At 32.7% G+C, this 20,187-nt stretch overlaps 1 protein-coding gene across 4 annotated transcripts in view; it reads left to right on the top strand.

Annotated features, from left to right (window-relative positions):
• Positions 1-20,187, top strand: part of CACNA2D1 (calcium voltage-gated channel auxiliary subunit alpha2delta 1) — a 486,082-nt gene that overhangs the window by 432,784 nt on the left and 33,111 nt on the right. For all 4 annotated transcript variants that reach the window (XM_063100870.1, XM_063100872.1, XM_063100873.1 and 1 more), the window contains 5 exons: positions 1,810-1,881; positions 4,239-4,310; positions 7,612-7,673; positions 14,035-14,111; positions 16,146-16,206. In XM_063100870.1, coding sequence (XP_062956940.1) covers positions 1,810-1,881; positions 4,239-4,310; positions 7,612-7,673; positions 14,035-14,111; positions 16,146-16,206 — 344 coding nt within the window. The remainder of the gene's footprint in view (positions 1-1,809; positions 1,882-4,238; positions 4,311-7,611; positions 7,674-14,034; positions 14,112-16,145; positions 16,207-20,187) is intronic.

Below are 20,187 nucleotides of genomic sequence, written 5' to 3'. Positions count from 1 at the left end.
GCACTGACATTTTTTCTTGTATGATTTCATTTTCTTCTCTGTGTCTTTATATGTTGGATTGGGACATGATCTTCATATTGCCAATTCTTCCTGATAATACCTCCTCCCTGCATGCTGTTTGGGTCTGGTCATGCTATGCATTATCCATTGCATGTAAGATAAATATTCCTATTTCTGTTTACATTTTATTATTCTGATTATTTTGACTTTGTTTTGCAGTGAGTTTGTTAGTTTTGCTGACATGCTGATATGATGATGTTTGTGTGAAAATGATTTACTTCATGGGACTTTAAGCAATTCTGAGTAAATTATAGAGTACCTTTTGTTAGGGACTTTCTAAGTTTCATTTGTTAATTTTCACTTTTATTTTATTTATTAAAGTGCCAAACACAGCTGAGATTTTTTTAATTTGCCTTTAAGAATTCTCATTTATCGAAAACCGTGTAAATTAAATATTTTATCATTTAAATGGAATTTCCCTTCGAAAGAAGGTGTTTTTGTCATAATTATAAAATAAATATATGCCATGTATACTATGTCATTCAGCACCTAAAGAAGAGATGCTTAATTTTAATATAATTTAAAATTACTGTTGTTGTCTTGGGAAGTCTATCCTCCTAAAACAGTGTTTAAAATAGTGATGATCTGAACATCTTTTGGAAGAGCCTGTGAGGCTGATAGTATTAGAATTCCAGTGACCCTTGTATAATCCAGCATAGTTTTCATTTATTACTGCTATTTATTTAATTATCTCATGGGTAATATTTATTTTAATAAGCATTAAAAATCCCCGTTTCTAAAGTTCTGTAATTATAAAATTACATATGCTTATTATGGTTTTATTATTCTAGTGAACTTTGAAATTCTAGTATGACATGTTACCGTACTTATCAAGGGAATGAGTATATTTTGTTCATCAAATAGTTCAATGAATATTCATTTTGTGATTGAGAAATTAATATAATGTCATCTGAGGTAAATTTGCCAGACTAATGTATCATTTATATATAGATAGATACATAAATTATATAAATATATAAATAAATAAAGATTCTGTTTTGTTCTACAGTGAACTTTATTTATTATTACACACCAACGAGGAGATATTAAAGCAGGAAATAGCATTTAAGGGTTATTATTCTATTTAGACTGTAATTACAATAGCTAATTTTTAGTAAAGTCTTCATGACTTGATCACACATTGTAACTTATAAAATCTTGACTTAATTTGAATTACTGAAATGTAATATAAAATATCCGAGATTCAAATATGTGAAGCAAAATTGCATCTTTCTATAATAAGTTTTCAGAAGGAAGAATACTTCTAATAGAATTTGTTTTACTTAACAAATCCAAACATCATTTTAAAACATCTTTCGTCGTATATTTTCTTATTTCTTTATAGAATACAAATCTTAAAAGTATGCTTATATTTGCTTTTATTTTATGGCCAAATAAGTTATCCAAGTGGCTATACTTAGCCCCTTGCCCATGTTGATTTAAGAAAAGAAAGTTGTGAGTGGATCTTCAAAGGCATATTCACACAGAACTTGTGATCATAAATGCATTATCTAATACAGCACTCCAAATGAGACTGTCTTCATTGGTGACTGAAATGTGTCTGCTACACTTAAAGCTCAATCTGAATCTGTTTAGCTTTATGTATACGTATGAAAGAAGTTACCTTTATAGATTATTCATTAGTCTTAGGTAAGTAATTTTTACAGAATTAATTTCGTATTTAAATAACCATTAAATTCTGTACACCACGTCATAAGTACTTAATTATTATTATTATTTTTTGTGTAGAACCCCAAATCTCAGGAGCCAGTAACACTGGATTTCCTTGATGCAGAGTTAGAGAATGATATTAAAGTGGAGGTGAGTGTAATCAGTAGGACTAAGTAATACACTCAGGTGAGATGCTGGGATTCATCCGTTCTACAAGTATCTGTTGAGCAAGCTTCATTGTTTCAAGCTATTGGTTATGCCATCAACACAAAAAAGAATGTTCTTTGTCTTTAAAAAGTTCTACATCCTGGGCTTTCTTACCCAAAAGGTTATAAAAAGGAATAAATATTTTAAGTTGGCTGTGACCTCAGTTTTTTTCTTTCTCCGTCCAAGGGTAGAGATACTTTAACTATTTTAATACAAATGTAACTTGTAAATTTCAATAAAAATCATGCAGCTGGAGGATGTTTTTATAGAGTTGAAAGAAAAGTTGAAGGGGATCCAACCAGATGATGAGTGTAACATCAGGAGAGCAGCTGCCATGTTTGCCTTAGTACTCTTTACTCAGCAAATTTCTATTTTATTTCAAAATTTCTCTGAAGGGTCTTCCACAATAAAGGTATTCATACTAATACAAATAACAGCATTTATTAAGTACATGATATATGTCAGTCATGTATTCTCAAAAGCCTTTGAAGTAGGTATTACTGTTACTATTCTTATCATAATCTGTTGTACTGATGAAATGTTTAAGGCACAGAGAGGTTAAATAGTTGTTCTACAGGAACTCAGCTAGTAAATAGCAGAAGTTGCACTCCAGATTTTTAGTATCTTTCCAGACGGATTAACTCTTTCTCTTATCTATGCAGAGGTCATCATATTTATTTTATAATTTCTCACAGTACATTTTAATTTGTACTTGATTTATGTATTTTGTACATTTACTCCCTCATTGTAGAATAGAATTTAATTGTTTATTATAATTACCCTAGACTGTGGCATAGTGCTGGGGTATTTTGGGTGATTAATGAATGTTTGTTGTAAAGTATTTGACATAATAAAGAAGGATAAAGTAATGGTGGCAAGCTTGGTGTCTGGACAACTGCTCTACTGAGTGACCACAATGAACATCTGTAAGCCTCAGTTTCCTCTCAATCAATCAGTATAGTGATTGAATGAGACAATATATAGAAAGAACTCAGTGAAGGGTCTGGTATATGGTAAAGTCTTTATTATGTTATTTCTCATCTCCTCCTAAGTGCACACTCAACTTACCTTAGGAACTGTCCTCTGCTCCTTACTTTCATACCCCAAATGCTTTAACCAAATTAGATTGACCACGTGTTCTTCAAATTCAAATTATTTCTTTTGTCACACCAAATTTGTTCACTTATCTGCAGTTACCAAAAGTCAGATGTAAATCACTGGTTAAATTATATAAAATGAAAAATAAGTTAAAGAAAACCCTGAGAATTTCAAGTAGACAGGAATATTTTGTGAGTAGTGTGACCTTACTCATTTTTAAGGATTTGAGAAATTCTCTTTTAGGAAAATAACGATGTTATATTCAATCCAAGTAGGTCTTTATAATTTTCTCTATCCTTTAGATTTTTTTGTACTGCTAGATATGACAAAAACTAAAAAGTATAAAGAGTACTCTTAAAAAATCTTTTCTCACATGAAACTGGTTATTTGTGTAAGGCAGAAATTTGAAGCATTCAATATTAGATGCTAAATTTGTACATATATATACATTTCCATTTCTCAGTGACTACTTTTCAATGTGGCCAGCCCTCAAGGAAATTGAGCACCCTTTTATTAATACATTTAAAAAATTAATAACTGGTTGAAAATATATTGTCAAGGATGTTTTCATTATTTTAAAACACACAGTCACTGAATGAGGATGGTTCAACTTAACATTTGTTGACTTGAGGATAGTATGAAAATGATAGACATTCGATAGAAGCCCTATGTCATTACTCATAGATCCATTCTGTTTTTCATTGTCAGTACAGTATTTGAGAAATTACATGAGATATTCGATAATTTATTATAAATTAGGGAGCTGGCTAGTTAGCTCGTTTGGTCAGAGTGCGGTGCTGATAAAATGGGCTTGTGTTAGATGATTTGGCCCAACAGTAGGCTAATGTAAATATTCTGAGTACATTTAAGATAGGCTGGGCTAAGCTATAATGTTTGGTAGGTTAGGTACATTTAAATGCATTTTTTGACTTAGGATATTTTCAGCTTCTGATGGGTTTATCGGGATGTAACCCCAGTAAGTTGAGGAGCCTCAGTAATGTAAAAAGACTATAATGTGGTAACTTACAAAAAAAAAAGAAAATTCCCAGAGAACAACTGGAACTGCTAGTAAAACCAACCTACTATTTTTATTCAATCTGCTCTAAATAAGGTAAAATCCTTGAAAAACTAATAGTTTAATAATCATACTTTTGTACATCGGTTTGGTTCCTAGAATAAAGTAATTATTTATTTCCCCTCAGATTCGTAATAAAATGATAGATGGAGAAAGTGGAGAAAAAACATTCAGAACTCTAGTTAAATCTCAAGATGAGGTAAGAATTAATTCAGGCTTATTCTTAAATAAAAATATATGTTAAGAATAATTAATATTGGTAATTTGTCTTTCTTTTCCATTAATTTAATATTTACTTATAAAACAGGGATGTCTCTAGTAAATAATTTTTCTTTTCAAAGGCACTTCTTGTTTTCACTAGGATATATTTTTAACTCTTTTTTTTTCCTTTTTATAAAATAATGTTGCTTTAGGTTTCTTGATGCATTCTTTGTTGACAATATATTCTTGAAAATTATATTTATATATTTTTATCATTATAAGAAATAGAGCACAATATAATTTTGTGCCATGTTGTTTTAGGACCATGTCAATAATGCAAAATTGGAGTTAATATTTAATAGCTGTGTATTTTATATGATTTGTACATGCAGATATTCGAATTGTTCTTTCACATACTGTTTTATTAGTTTTTTGTTTATTTACTGTTTCCGGTTTGATTTATCTTCCTTTACTATTTATACACCTTATAATACATTTAAATCTGAAGTGAAATCATGTGATAACAGAATTGCTCCCATCAATCACTGGTTTATGTAATAAATTTATATTGTTTTATGTTGACAGGTAAGAGCTCTTTGTGTATGAGGAGTGTGTCTGTCCTTATCAAGTCACATGTGGAGTAAATATAGACATTTACATATTTAAGTATTTGAAGCTTTTTGCCTGGAAATTTAATTTAAGCTATTATATTATATATCCTTTCTCACACAATCTCATCCTTTTTAGATGTATGCATTTCTTCCAAATTCCTCAGCAGATCTTTCCCTGAGATGGACCTAGGATCTAAATATCTAATATATTCTCCTTTCAAAGCCCTCAGAACCATGCCCATGAAGTAGGGCATGGTCCTTACAATCTGATTACCTCTTCAAGGCCCCATCTTTCAGTTATCATAATATAATTTCCTACCCTCAACAGTTAACAGTTGGGATTAAGCTTCAATGAGGTTGTCGGGGAGGGCATCCAATGTACAGCAGATAGATACAGAAATCTTCAATTATTATAATGCTCCTTCCTCCAGATTTTAATGTATGTTTATGTTTTCATTTTAAGAAATTTATAATTTACTCTGTGAATAAATACAATTTTGTATTGGTACTCCCTGATTATTTTAGATAAAAACAATTATAACATTGTACATACATATTATTCTGGTTTTAAGATTATTTCTTAAAGGAAAATATATTTCTATTTGCTCTATATAAGGGGTTTGGCAGGAATGTTTAAAATGTGATACTGACTTTCAAATTACAATGTTATTTGGTTTAGTTTTACCCAAAGTAGCTGAATTCTTTAGGCTGAGGTTAGATATTGACTGTGAAGTTCAATACTTTTTCTTTTAGGAAATCATGTAAACTTTATTTACATCATTTTCCATGTCTGTGAAATAGGAAACTCCAGTATTAGCACATCTTACAATGTTTGGCATAATGAGCTAGAAGCAATTTTAAATTTCTCACATATGAAATGTTTCCCACAGAGACTCTCTTCACATCTGACTAATTGGTTTTTTTGTTTTGTTTTGTTTTGTTTTATTTTTTTTACCAAAAACTTGTCTCAAATTAATTTGTAAACATCTTTTTTCATGGTCATGTCTTTCAGGAATCCAACTATTTTGTAAAAAACTAAATGAATGAAATAAATAAGAAATTATGTGAATAAATAATCAAATATTTAATGCACATTTGCAAACCCTCATTTATTATACTATTATTTTTATGGATTTCAATGTTTCTACTGAAATAAGGTTAAAATACAATTAAAGCATTTCTGTTCAAATTCATGCCCAAATTATTTGTAGGAATCTGAAAATAGTTTGTATTCATCATGTGTACTATCAATAGTCCTATGTTTATAACTATATTATTGGGCTAAAACTAGAATGCATTTGTACTATTTCATGCAGGAATTTACTGAAAATAGTAGAATTAAATATACTTACTTCTATAACAATTTGCACAAAAGCTAATTTGAGAATATTCCCAAACTTAGTAAGCAGGTAACTGAAAAATTAGATACAGGCACTAGCAATGTTTAAAACTATCTGTTTGGTTGCTTTATTACAAACTGCACACTGAACATGATTATAATTTCTGCTATTGATATTGAAAAAAATATTTTGTATTTTTATTTGCCTAATCTGAATACTATTCTTGATACTTTTTTTTGTAACTTTCTGAACCACTCTAGTTTGCCGTGGTTTTTATGAGTAGTGACAAATATATTCTTTTAAGAATTTTACTAGTTCAAAAGTCTCCTCACCAATCCCATGTCCCCTCCCCATCTGCTCCTCTACCTGCCCCCCCCAGCACACATACACATAAAGCCACAGGGATGTGTGATGTATAGAAGCAACATTGTATAGCTGCTATAAAAAATGGATTTGACATCATACATTTTCCTTTATCTTACCAATTTAAGTACCCAACCTCCTCTTTAAGACTTATTTCGTCATCAATATATTGTGTATATATATATCAATATATTGTAATAGTATCTACTATAGGGATTTGACAAAATGAGGCAATGTTTGCAAGGTACTTAGCATAGTGCCTCACACCAAGTTACACTTCAATAAAAGTTATCGTTTTGGTGAAAATGATGAAGCTGGAAATAACTAAAAAAATTGAAAGTTATGTATGTGCCATTCCTATACCTAATGGAAGAAAGAATGAGAATATCTTTACTATTGTTCAATAGCTACACATGAAAGATTCTATATATATTCATATTATTTAACTCTGTATTTCCTTTCCCTGATACATTTAAGTGTTTTCCTAACCTCCGATGATACTGAGTAATTAGCCTCTTATAGCACTATATTTATACCATAATAATGATAGAATAAGAACAGTAATATGCTAATCAGACATTTGAATTTAAACACACTGCATTAATTTCTGATAATACCAATTACTCTTAAACATATTCTGGTATGGAAATATCTCAGCCTTTTCTAGTATTTCTTAGTCCTATTTCATTATTAAAATTTGTTTTTCAGGAAATGTTTTCAAAGTTTTGAGGATACTGATTTGGCGTAAACTATTAAGATTTTTCCTTACAAGTCCTTAAGCTTATTATTTGATTATTTATTTCTGTCCTAAAATTTTGCTTCACATATTCGTAACAGAATATGTAAATGTAGAATAGAATAGATAATACATTTATGAAGAAGGGTATTAAATGACCACAGAATTCACAAGTAGATGCTACTGCTCTACTCTATGTAAATTCATACCGAATGTAAGGTGGTAACACCATGTCAAACTTTTTTCTAGAGATATATTGACAAAGGAAACAGGACATACACATGGACTCCTGTCAATGGCACAGATTACAGGTAAATAATTATATTTTTGTGTATTTTGTGTAAAAGAGTGTTCCGTGTCTTCAGTTTTTAGTAGCCATTTTTCCAATGGATGAATATTATGTTTTTGCATTTTCACAAGCTATTTTCAATAGGAAAGTTGCTCTGGCCAGCATAAAAATGTATTAAAGTGATAGAGTCTGATTTTCAGAATGGAAAAGATGGAAAGGAGCTAGCAATATAAAATTTAGAAATGAAGGCTTATGCGACATAAATCTATATATTTTGTGTATTTACATTAGGAATAATAAATGTTGACAAAATCCCCACAGTAATCTATTGTGATCATTTCCACTGACTTCCTCTTTAAGTTGTCATTTGGTTTATATTATTTACATTTAGGGTGTAGATTAACCTAAAAATAAAGCTTATCTCATCATCATTGTGTCTGATATAAAATGCTTAGTTGATATCATTTGACCCCACTGAGTAGCAGTTCTGTAATATCCTGATTGCTGCCATAGCTGAGCCTTGGAATATTGGACAGCCTAGTATCCTATAATTTTACTTGGAAATCCTCCATTCTTCAACACTTGCTAAGGGCTCCCTTCACTTTCTTGCTCTAAATCTCCTCTGAATTCACCCCTCTCCCTGTGGCCCTGCTTCCCACATCCTGATCAGTTACCAAGACTGATATGGGTATGCCCTTCTAGTTACCATCTTTCTTCTTCCCCCCTGAAGAATCATTAAATCTTGTGTCACCAAACCACACCACTCACCAGTCCTCTTTAACAGCCATTTCCCTCTCATTCCTGTAAGATTTCAGCTCCTGGCTCATTGCCACTCTCTCCTCCATTCACTTGTATCACTCTTCCTCAAACTGTTTATGGCATACCCACAGTGGTATGAGCCAAAAAATATTATTAAAATAAAATTTAAAAGAGGTAAAAACATAAGCTCAAAATGTTTATTGTTAGATTGTACAGACATGAAATTAGTCTGTCAAACTGCTGTAAATTCTTCTAAATGCTTATTCCCAATTTCTGTATTTTACTGGTCATGGGCTGGCAATAGACAGTTTGCAAATAGACTAGGTCAATGCACACTTTAAGTATCATTGACATAAATGATACTTCTAGTACCTGGACTCTGTTTTTTGGTTGGTCGGTTGGTTGGTTGACCTTCTCTCCTCTAATGATCTTGACATCTTCCTACCATTGTCACCTCCTTCAGAGTCATGTTCTACAATTCTTACAATGTTGAAACTGCAACTCTTTCTTAGTCTTAATTTGAGATTTATTATCCAACTCTCAGATGACCACATTGTAGCTTTGCATCCTCTCCTACTAGTAGCCCAACTCCAGTAATCCTCTGATTCAATTGAGACGTGAAATCAATCAATCCCTTTTTCCTTTTCACCGCCTTACCCTCTTCATGCTTTGTATGCTTTTTTCTGCAAAAATTCCTTGGGTCTTATTATATTCACTGTCTTGCACACACCATTAACTCCTTCATCATACTCAGGTTTGGCAAATAGCAGTTTGGTGAAATTTAAATTATTCAAGCCAATCCTGGTTAAATTTAAATTATTACCAACATCACACTGCACCCATGCAGCTAAAAGTAGCTGTAGTAAAATACTCACTCATTGATATATCCCCTAAAATTCATGACCTCTACCTCCAGTCGGCCTTAGTGGTGCCTGACAATCTCAATAATCCAGTAAATTTAGGACACTCAGAGATGACTTTTGATAGCTTCTCTTCTCTTTACAAACCTGTAGCCCCTTCTCATCCATTTTCTATCAGGTGATATCTTTGCTTTTCATTCCACTGAGAGAGAAAAGCGGACAGAGAGAACTCCCAGTAAAAAGGACGTAACTATTTGTATCAGTGTCTCCATCTTCTATCTCTATTTCTATTCTCTACACACTAACAAAAACGATCTGAGCACCTGAGTTAGATTGCTTTATTTCTCCATTCAATCCCCCAATAATTTGTTATATCATTCAGTATGAAAGCCCAAGTCTGTCATGGCTATTAGAGGCCTAAGTCATCTTACTTCACTCACCATCAGCTCTCTGAATTTATCCCCCACATTCTCCACTGAACACCCTCTGGTTAAGCCGCACTGTCCTCCCTGTTACAGGTCATAAACACTGGTACGTCTGCCTCAGGGCCTTTGTACCTGACATTACTTTTCCCAGACATGCTCATTCCCTCATCTTCTTCACATCTTTACTTACTTTTCATCTCCTCGGAAAGGCCTTCTCCAGTAATCCTGTTACAAATATCAAGTGCCTCAGCACACACCCTACCTCCTTCCTCTGCCTTGTATTCTCTGGTCCCTTACCACCATTTGACATTTACCCACACACAAAGCATATATATAAAATTTTATTTCTACTGATTATTATTTGTCTTCTCTCACTAGTAAGTTCTAAGAGGGCAGGGAATGTTGCTTGCTTTGCTTCTAAATTTCCAGCTCACAAGACAGTGGCACACAGTAGGTACTCAACAAATATTTACAGAATTGAAGAAAGTGAAGAATTTTCAAATTGAAGAAATTTTCAATTTATCTCATCCTGTCAAGTTCATATAATGGTGTCTAAAACTTCCATTGCAATATGGTGGTCTCCTTAACTACATATTAATGCACAATTACTATGTAGCCCAATTAATAGGCTTTGGTGGACTCAACTTTCATTCCTAATAAAATCAAACCAACTCCTCAGAATATACACACAAACTTTTAAGGGTGGCTAGTGTTCTAGGGATTTCTCTGGAGCCACAATGTTGCTGTTAAAGGAAGCTGTATTTTTTTGTGTTCCTTGGAAGGCATATAGAATAGCTATAGAATAAAAGGACGTAAATATTAATGGCATGATGCACTAGATGCCAGCCATTCTTCTTTACTTTTTCAATTCTTGACATATTTTTGGGCTTATTGAGAACCACTAGAATGACTGTTTTAATTATTTAACTTATTTCCATCTACTGATTTCTGTCTCTAATTTCTATCTAGGCATTTCTTTACACACATACAATCTTCATGTACATACACAAATCATTCTTTTTTTTTCCCCCTCTCTCTTGATTATTGCCACCTTTCAAATTTTGGATAAGCTTGTAAAGAGAGGAAATCTGTGATCTCTGTCTCTTGAGAGATGATTTCATGATAAAATAAAGTATTGGGTGCACTGTGTGAGGATGTGCTCTCTGCCTTTGTTGTTTAGATAAACAAATTTTAAGTTAGAAAAACTGAGCCCTTTTGACCCTGACAGTGAGTCAGCAATGATGGTTGGTCCTACTGCAGTTACAAGGGTATTTTAAACTCTCATTATACCCTGCTTGCATGTATTTGTCATTGTCTCACACATGGCCTCTACACTCAACCTCTTTTTCTCACAAACCCAGTGATAATGCACAGTGGGAGCAGATAAATGTTGTTCTCAAGTTCAGTGTCACTCCCTGTTCACAAAACTTTAGTCTCTTCCCATTTTCATTGAAGTTAAATTTGGACTTCCAAGTCTGAGATACACATCACACATTTCCAGCCCAACCTTTCTGCCCTATCTTTTCTGCCACTTCTGTGATACATATTACCATTCTCTGAAAAGGCCCCAACTTCCTCACTTCTCCATGTTTTCCTCATGTATTTCCTTCCAAAGTCTCCAGCTTTGAGCCAGATTAAATCTACTTCTATTGTAAAAACTTCCCTGAATCTCCAAAAAAATTCACAAATAAGAATTTAGAACAAAATATCACATCTAAGTTGAAGGAGAAAAAAATGATATATTTTGATTTAATGAATGAGGTACCAAATTTCATCTGGTGATTTCTGTCTCCTTAAACCTTGATCCAATTTAGGTACCATAATTTGAACTATAGTAATTAATTTTAATAGAATACTTTTTAATGAAGAGTTTAGTTTTACAGAGATAAGTGATTAAGTTGAAAAATGTGTTATATATCATTTAATTTAATTAATGATGTGTGTTATATATCATTTAATTTAATTAATGATGTGTGTGAGTCCATGTTTGTGGGCTCTACCATCCATCTGGTGGCCACTTGCTTTATTAAACATTAATCTTCAGGAGGAAATAAAGCAGTCTTGGTCTATTGATTTTATGTGGAGAGAGACAGCAAACATTGCATATGACAGCACCACTGGCTTGGAATGTTCGTAAAGATCTTATCTGGTTATATGCTGAAGAAATAACTGTTGACTTGAGATGGAAATAATTAAATTAAGTATAAATGTGTTTTTCTATAGAATGGATTGTAGCTATTAATAACAATCTAAGACTTGCAGGCCAACAAAATGTATATTTGATATGCCAATTTTAGAACTTCTATTGTGTTCCTCATAGGTTTCCACACTATTTTTTGTGGTATATGAGATGTGATCCAAGCTTACAGAGTGACACTGCAGCAATCGCATGATATAATGTTATCAGTTTTAATTAGAAGTTTCTCTTAGCAATAAATGCTGATGGGGCAATAAAAATGTCCTAATTTCCCTTGAGAGGAATTTGTAGAAGACAATTTTCAAATGCTTAGTAATTCTGCTCTACATTTTATACATGGCAAGTGAATCATAAAAGGTCATCTTACTTTCATACTGATTGCACTGCTTATTTTTTTAATCTCTGCCTCCACTTAAAGGAAGTTACCTATAAAATGAATGTAGAAATTTTTATTAAATCTACATAACATTTTATTCCCCTGACCTTTTCCCACGAGGAAAGCCTATGAATTACTTAATGGTGGAGAAAGATTTGGGAATTGGAGGTAACAAGCATCCACTCATTTTGCTATCTTTATTTCATAATTGAATTGTAGCAAGCATACCCTTGATTTTTTTTTTTTTTTTTTTTTTTGTAGAGTGAATTTTTAACATTTATACTCATAAGAAGGAAAATCTGAAATTGTATATTTTGGCCTATTTTATATTGTCCATAAACAGTATATAATGTGATTACAGTTTGGACCTCCATCCTCAAAGTTGGAGATATGTGAGGCTTGAGAGATTTAAAAGATCTGCAAATGCCTAGAAACACTCAAAAGCCTAGAAATGGACACCATTTCCTGTGCATTACTAAAATTTGGCTTAAATATTTAAAGTGATTGCCAACTGACTCAAGGTGACATTAATCAAGTGTCGCTTTTTAAAAGTAGTTACAGGGCTCATATTAGAGATACCCTCATTTTTTGCACCCATAGCTCACAAGTTTCCTTCTATATACAAAACATAGCAAAAGTCATTTGCAACTACAGATGTGGATATGGGATAATTAGTTATGTCCTACACATGTGTATTAGCCAGTGTGAAAGTAGGATTACACATATGCAGTTGTGTTATTGGAAACTGCATTATATTTTGACATCTTTTAACAGTTCTAATACATCATGCATTTTATCAACTGGCAATTTCAAAATGAGTAAGGTTACCTGCCTGACAGCTTGTTATTTTGAGAAGTCATAAAGGCAAGGTTTGATGACAGGCTTGTCTGGCATTTTTTGTTTGTTTGTTTCTAAAGCATTCTGAACTTGTTCTGCAAACGAAAATTTGCACTGGAACTCTCCTCTGATTTGGACGTCTACCATAAGACTAGAGTAGCCTCATGGCTCTTGAAAAGTACCATATTCAAGATGCATTTCCTGTTGTACCTAATAATAATTTACCAAAATAATATGAAATATCTACAGTAAATAAACTTGAAATAAATATTGTGCTTTAGTTATGCTGTTGGGTAAGAACCAATGGGATGAGTGGACAGTCTTTATTAGTGCCATAAAGTAATAGGAATTTGCCCACCAGCAGACATTGGGGAATTTGCCCAAGGACTAGAGTTTTAAAATATAAATATTGAATCTTCAAAAGATTACCAATGATTTTATGCATTGTGCAATAGAAATGATAATAATTCTTCCATTTATATGTTTAATAGTCTTTGATTCAAAGCATTTTATATAGAATACATTCAGGAGGGGTATCCAATTGGTATGATCAATTTAGTTTGTTTAAGCATACCCCTAGCGTCCTATTTCTGTCATAATTCAAACAATTTTAATATAATTTTATGGAAATATAGTAGGGACCCATGACATTCCTTCCATAGCTAATTTATAGGTGCACTTAGTGGCTTATTTTCCACATGTCTGTTCTGATTCCCTGCAGTGTAGAAAGGTGGATAACTATGGATGGAAGACAAATTAAGTATTCTATTTGCTGAATGCATTTTCTTCTGAAACTAACATGTCTTTTCCTTCCCATGAGGAAGATCTTTAGATTTTCCCATGAACTTGATGTGTCTTTTTTTTTTAAATTTTAAGTTATGTTTCATTTTTGTTTGTTTGTGTTTATGCTTCTCTTGTTTCTATTGCAGTTTGGCCTTGGTATTACCAACCTACAGTTTTTACTATATAAAAGCCAAAATAGAAGAGACAATAACTCAGGCCAGATGTAAGTACTGTGAAAGTGACGTCAGGGTCTGTTTGTTATCTCTTAGTATCAGATGTTTAAATACGTCTAGATTTTGGAATACCCAAGGCTTATACATTTTAGTAGGTGTTATTACCAAATCTACAGCAATGATTCTAACCCATTCCAAACATGCAAGGAACAAGAAATATTCTACATGGATAGAATATAAGCAGGTACTCCAGTCTCACTGGCAGTCCCCACCCTCCTTCCCTGCCTTGCTATGTGCTCATAGAATCATTGCAGTGCTGTGTGTCCTCTGTTGCTGTCATTTTCAGGGTCTGCTAGCTGGCGTGAAATGTTTCCCATGCTAAATATCTACATAGTCTCTACTCATGGCATTGTGCTAGTAAAGCTTTTCCTTTTATCTTTCCTTTTTTTCTTTTTGCATCTGGCCAGAATAATATTGTGCTTCACGTCTTCTACTTTGTTTGAATAAACTAAATTGCACTGGTCTTTGGCTTTGGTTTGGCAATCAACTTTCTTTTCATAATCCAAATTAATGTTTCAGTAGCTCAAATGGATTAGTTTTTGTTGTTTTCTTTATTTTTTTTTAAGCATAATTTGGAATGTGAAGTAACTGTTAACACTAGTGCATATTTCAAGTCATTGTTAATCTTTATTTTGTTTTGGGTGACTAGATTTAGTAAAGTAAAATGACCATCATATCCTTTACACATGGATCAATTACTACTAACAACCTAAAATTTTTCTGTTAGGATGAAGTAAAAAACATAAAACAATGTGTATGTATGGATGGATATATATCTTTTACATCTGACCCTAAAGTAAACCACAGTTTAATTCATTTCTGTCAGTTCTTTTTTACTCTCTGCAGACCTGTTGCTCATAGTACATTCTGGTATATTATATATTTATATTTCCATTTTTACTTGATAGATATGATGGTCTTTTAACAAATAGCAATTTTGCATGAGCTAGTTCTTCACTTTACAAGTGAGGGGATAACTAGTAAGTCTTTGATGATTGGTAAATGCTTCTCTTTATAGGCTGACATCACTGGTATTGCACCTGCATTAACCCCTTTGTAAAACAGAATATTGAAATAATCACAGTTCAGAAAGGATGATCTAGTAATAATGGACAGGACATACTTTACAGTCTTCAAAACTATGTGTCTTTTTTTCCAGACTACAACTATACATAAATGAACCTTTGATCTATGCACAATATTTTTATTCAAGAAAGTCATTGAATAAAATATTGTTTGTGACCCCCTTTGCTTTACCCTCTTTTTTTTTTTTTGTTTCCCTGCTTTCTCTTTCTGATGGATTTTCACAGCAAAAAGGGGCAAAATGAAGGGCAAGTATTTTCTTGTTGCTCAATTTCTTTCTTTTTAGTACACTTGACATTTCCACTGGTATTTTCATTCCTATTGGATATTATCCTGTGTGCTTCTCATTTGCTAGATTTTCCTCCATGATCACTCAAACCTTAGCAGCAAAAAAGAGGGAAAGTATATGCTGTGTTTTTATATACAATCTGTTTCACATTCAAGTTTTTTTTCTGAGACTTAAAAACTTGTGTTTTTTATCCTTCCACTTACTAATTTATAACTAATATGAAGAATGTTATTAATTCACTAAAGGCATTAATGAGATTATTAAAATCATTTATTTATCATAATAATGGTAAATGTTTTATGTTAAACGTTTTATGATATTTTAAATAAGATATCCCTGACATAACATTGATATTAATTTCTTTTTTAAAGTTATTTGGTTATGGTAGGGTTAGTAAATGGGAAAATTATAGAGATAGCATTTCCTCTGATGTAACTGTTGTCCATATTATGAAGTTAATATGTGTTATGATTTTATTATTGGGAAGCATTGAGGACCCTTATATTCATTGATGTGTTTCAATTTTAGGATGTAAGTAGTCTATTTTTAATTTTTCTTATTAGGTAATCTTTCTAATGCCTTCTTATAGTTGTAGAATTTCAGGACATATACTCTGCATTGCTTATCTAATCCTGTAATGTTATCTTTGCAGATTCAGAAACTCTGAAGCCAGATAATTTTGAAGAATCTGGCTATACATTCATAGCACCAAGGTTGGTTTTGTTTTATTTTGTTTTCTTTTTGTATGAATGTGTAGGTCTTCAACAACAGTTTTGAATTGGTGTCAAGACTGCTCTGGGTTAATTCCATGTCGAATTATGAAAGTAAAGGCAACAATAGCTTTAAAACTAAAACAGCATCCTATTTATTCATTCATTTACTCATTCAAGTATTTACTGAGCAATTACTATGTGTAACCAATGCACTAACTAGGGGATACGATGATGAATAGGACAGACGAAGGCTTTGCTCTTGTGGAGCTAACAGTGCATCTGACAATAATTGAGAATTGTGTATTTCCACTTGTGAGTATATATACACACAAAAAAAATATTCATAGGTATGTACAAATATGTGTATTTACACATATATGGCTAGAATGTTTTAACCTTATAATTGATTTTTTTAAATTTTCTAACACACTATCTGGGAAAACATGTTTATATTGACATTGCCTCAGATAATTTTTCCTCCTACCCAATTTTATTTCTTTCTCATAATCCCCCTTCTCTATCCCTAATATACATCTTTTTTTATCCCTGCCTCCTCTATGTCTTGTAGTTATTTGAAAGTACACAATAATCCAAGTGTTTTTTTTCTTTCTTCAGTTTTTCACTCCTACTCTCTTGCAGACACACATAATATTCAAATTAATTATAATTTCTATTAATCCAGGCTAAAATATTGAAGAAAATAGATACAGAAGCTTGTATTATTAATTTCTAATACTTCTTAAAGAAATTACTCTGAGAAACCAAAAAAGGCTCATAAAAATTGTTCTGAGTTATTTTTTATTTCTGCATAAAGAAACTTGTGAATTCTGGCTCTTCAATGTGCTTCCAATTCTGTAGTTTGTAAATATTTGTCTTCTTTGGAAAGCTCTTCTTTCTGTGTTGCCTCTGTGAAGAAAATACCAGCCTCCAATCTGTAACCTTGAAACCTGTTAATTGTCCTTGACTGCTCCCTTTCTCTTATATCTAACTTCTAATCAATCAAGTCTTGCCAATTCTACTTTATGAGTATCAAGTACCTCTGTCAGTCTCAGTTGCCATTGCCCTAGTCCAGACTATGGCTGTCTCTCACCTGAACTACTACAACCACCTTCTAAATGATCTTCCTACCTTCATATCAAGGGCATATCCTGTCTCTATTCTATAACCAGAGAGTTTCTAAAATATGAAGAAAATCAGATTTCCTATCTGCTTAATAGTAACCAATGGCTCTATACTGTCCTCACGATAATCTATACTTCATATCATAACTTTGAACTGCTCTGTCACCAGATCCCAACGTACTGATGTGGTCCTCCATACTCCAAATCAGGGGCCAAACTACAGACCATCTGCCTGTTTTGCACATAAAGTTTTTTTGGAGCACAGCAACTCTCATTTATTTACTTATTGTCTGTGGCTGCTTTTGCTACAGAGGCAAAGTTGAGTAGTTTGGCATAGACTTTATGGCCTACACAGACTGAATCATTTACTATTTGGTTTTTTGAGAAAAAGTTTGCCTACCCTTACACTAAATAGCAGCCACACTGAACTGCTCTCAGTTCCTAAATGCACTAGTTTTGTTGTTGTTTTGTTTTTCCTTGCCTTCTTTCTTCCACTAATTTTCTTTTCTATTTTAAGTTCTGCACACACATACACCCACTGTCCCTCCCAAACCGCAACTCTGAACCTCCTAATCTGGGGATTTTTTTCCCCATCTTTCTGAATTACGCATCTTTGCTGAATGCTTCATAGAATCATGTGGTTCCCTTTCCAGAGCACTGGCCACATTTCATTTTATTTACTTTTCTCAGCAGAGTCATGACTGTCTATTCTACTTACTATTCACTAGCCAATATTGAGTCCATTCCCTGGTACACAGTAAGTGCTGAATAAATATTTAGTGACTGGAGAATATATAGATATATGAATAGTATTCTAAAAAACCCTAATTAACAAATGTGTATCTTATTAGCATTTTGGGGACAAAAGTAACTTTGAGCAACTTTAAGTGAATTTTAAGTTACTTTGAGTAACTTAAATTTTAGGTTAATTTGAGTAACTTAAAACTACAATAACCAGTTTTAACTAAAAAGGCAAATATTCTCAATATTAAAAGATCAGTGTCCCATAGCATATTAACATAGCAAAAATATAAGAAGAGATTGAAAGTAGGCTTGCTATGTTGGCAAGACTCTCTCCATCTCAGATCTGTGTTATTCTCTGGACATCTTTTTCACTGATCCCTCCCAGTTCTTAAATAATAATAATAGGAGACCCTGGAGATTGGCTTTCTCAGCTTTACTATAAGACGAGGTGGAAAACATGGTGGAAATTCAGGTACACATGGAGAGGATAAATATATTTCTGAATTCTGGATCCTACTTCGTAGTCAATGGATTTTGTTCATTCCAGCAAGGGTTAGCATATAGACCATTTCTGTTGCCTGAATCACATGCATTATCAATTCGGCTGACTGGAGGACTGGAATTCCTCTGAGAAGGGAGGAAATGTAGCTTGTGACACAAACCAATGAGTGTCTACCTCAATTAACATATGTTACAAGCCCTTTTCCTGCATGATTTTATTTATAGCCCAGAACCACTCTGCAATAAATTACTATTATTATCTCATTTCATAGATTAGGAAACAGTTTTAGAGAGGTTAAATAAGATGAGATTTGAACAATTTTCCTTGCTACTTGAGGGTATAAGCACGTACATCGAATATGTAAATACTAAGGGATCTCAAAAAAACACCCAATACAACACCTGAATATAATATTTTTCTAGGGAGGGTTTCCTGGAAAAGTGAGTATTGAATGTGTATTCAAAGAATTGTAGAAAATTAAGTGATAGGAAATTTGGATAAAGAAAAAACAATGAGAAAATACAGAAGTTTGTGTGGTATAAGGCTTGTATTAGTCCATTTTCTGTTGCTTATAATAGAATACCTGAAACTGGGTAATTTATAAAGAAATAAAATTTATTTCTTACAGTTTTGGAGGCTGGGAAGTCCAAGGTCCAGGGAACACATTTGGTGGGGGCTCTGTACAGAGTCCCGTGGCAATGCAGTGTATGACATGGCAAGAGCACTTTCATGTGCTCTCCTTATAAAGTGACCAGTCTACACCCATGATAATCCATTAAGCCAATAACTCATTACTCCATGAATGGATTAATCCATTCACAAGGGCATAGTCCTGAGTATCCAGTCACCTTTAACGGCCCAACCTTTCAACTCTGCCATATTCTGACTTCTCACCCTCTTAACACTGTTACAATGGTGATCAAATTTCAATGAGTTTTGGGGGGACATTCAACCTACAGTAGGACTGCAGTCATATTTTTTTTGTCACTGTTGTTAATGAAAACAATGTAGCCAGTTCTAAAACAAGACTATGTAGTCTGTTTCTCCGATCTTTATTGTCATGCCTACATTACTCATATTCTCTGTACCTTTGTTTCTTTATTTGCAAAATAATCCCTATCATATAGTTCCTGTACTCTTTTTTCTTTTTTCTTCTTTTTAAAAAAGATGACCGGTAGGGGGATCTTAACCCTTGACTTGGTGTTGTCAGCACCATGCTCTCCCAAGTAAGCCACAGGCCAGCCTTTCCTGTACCCTTTAAATGAGATAATGCATGCAAAGTATTGAGCACAGCCCTTAGTAAGATATGAGCTCTAAATAAGTATTTGTTGTTATGATTATCTATAGCTGTAGTAGGAGTTAGTAGTACAAGGAGTGTTATGTAATAAAAGGTGTTACAAAGCAGTTATTTTTAAATAATTTTAAAAAGCAAACATGCAAATTTTAGCAATAAACAATTTTTAATTTTTAAATAAATTAAGCTATTTGATTCTGATTAATAATCATTGTTTGCAGTTTCATTAAAATTTAAAACTACTACAAAGAGAAAATGTTGAGAATGTGGATACACGGAGCATGAGTCCTACCTTTAAGAGGCATATAATCATAGAGATG

Source organism: Cynocephalus volans, chromosome 6 (assembly GCF_027409185.1).
Source record: "Cynocephalus volans isolate mCynVol1 chromosome 6, mCynVol1.pri, whole genome shotgun sequence".
In the NCBI taxonomy this organism is placed as follows: domain Eukaryota; kingdom Metazoa; phylum Chordata; class Mammalia; order Dermoptera; family Cynocephalidae; genus Cynocephalus; species Cynocephalus volans.
The sequence above is the reverse complement of the archived record's forward strand: the minus strand, read 5'-3'. Positions and strand labels throughout refer to the sequence as shown.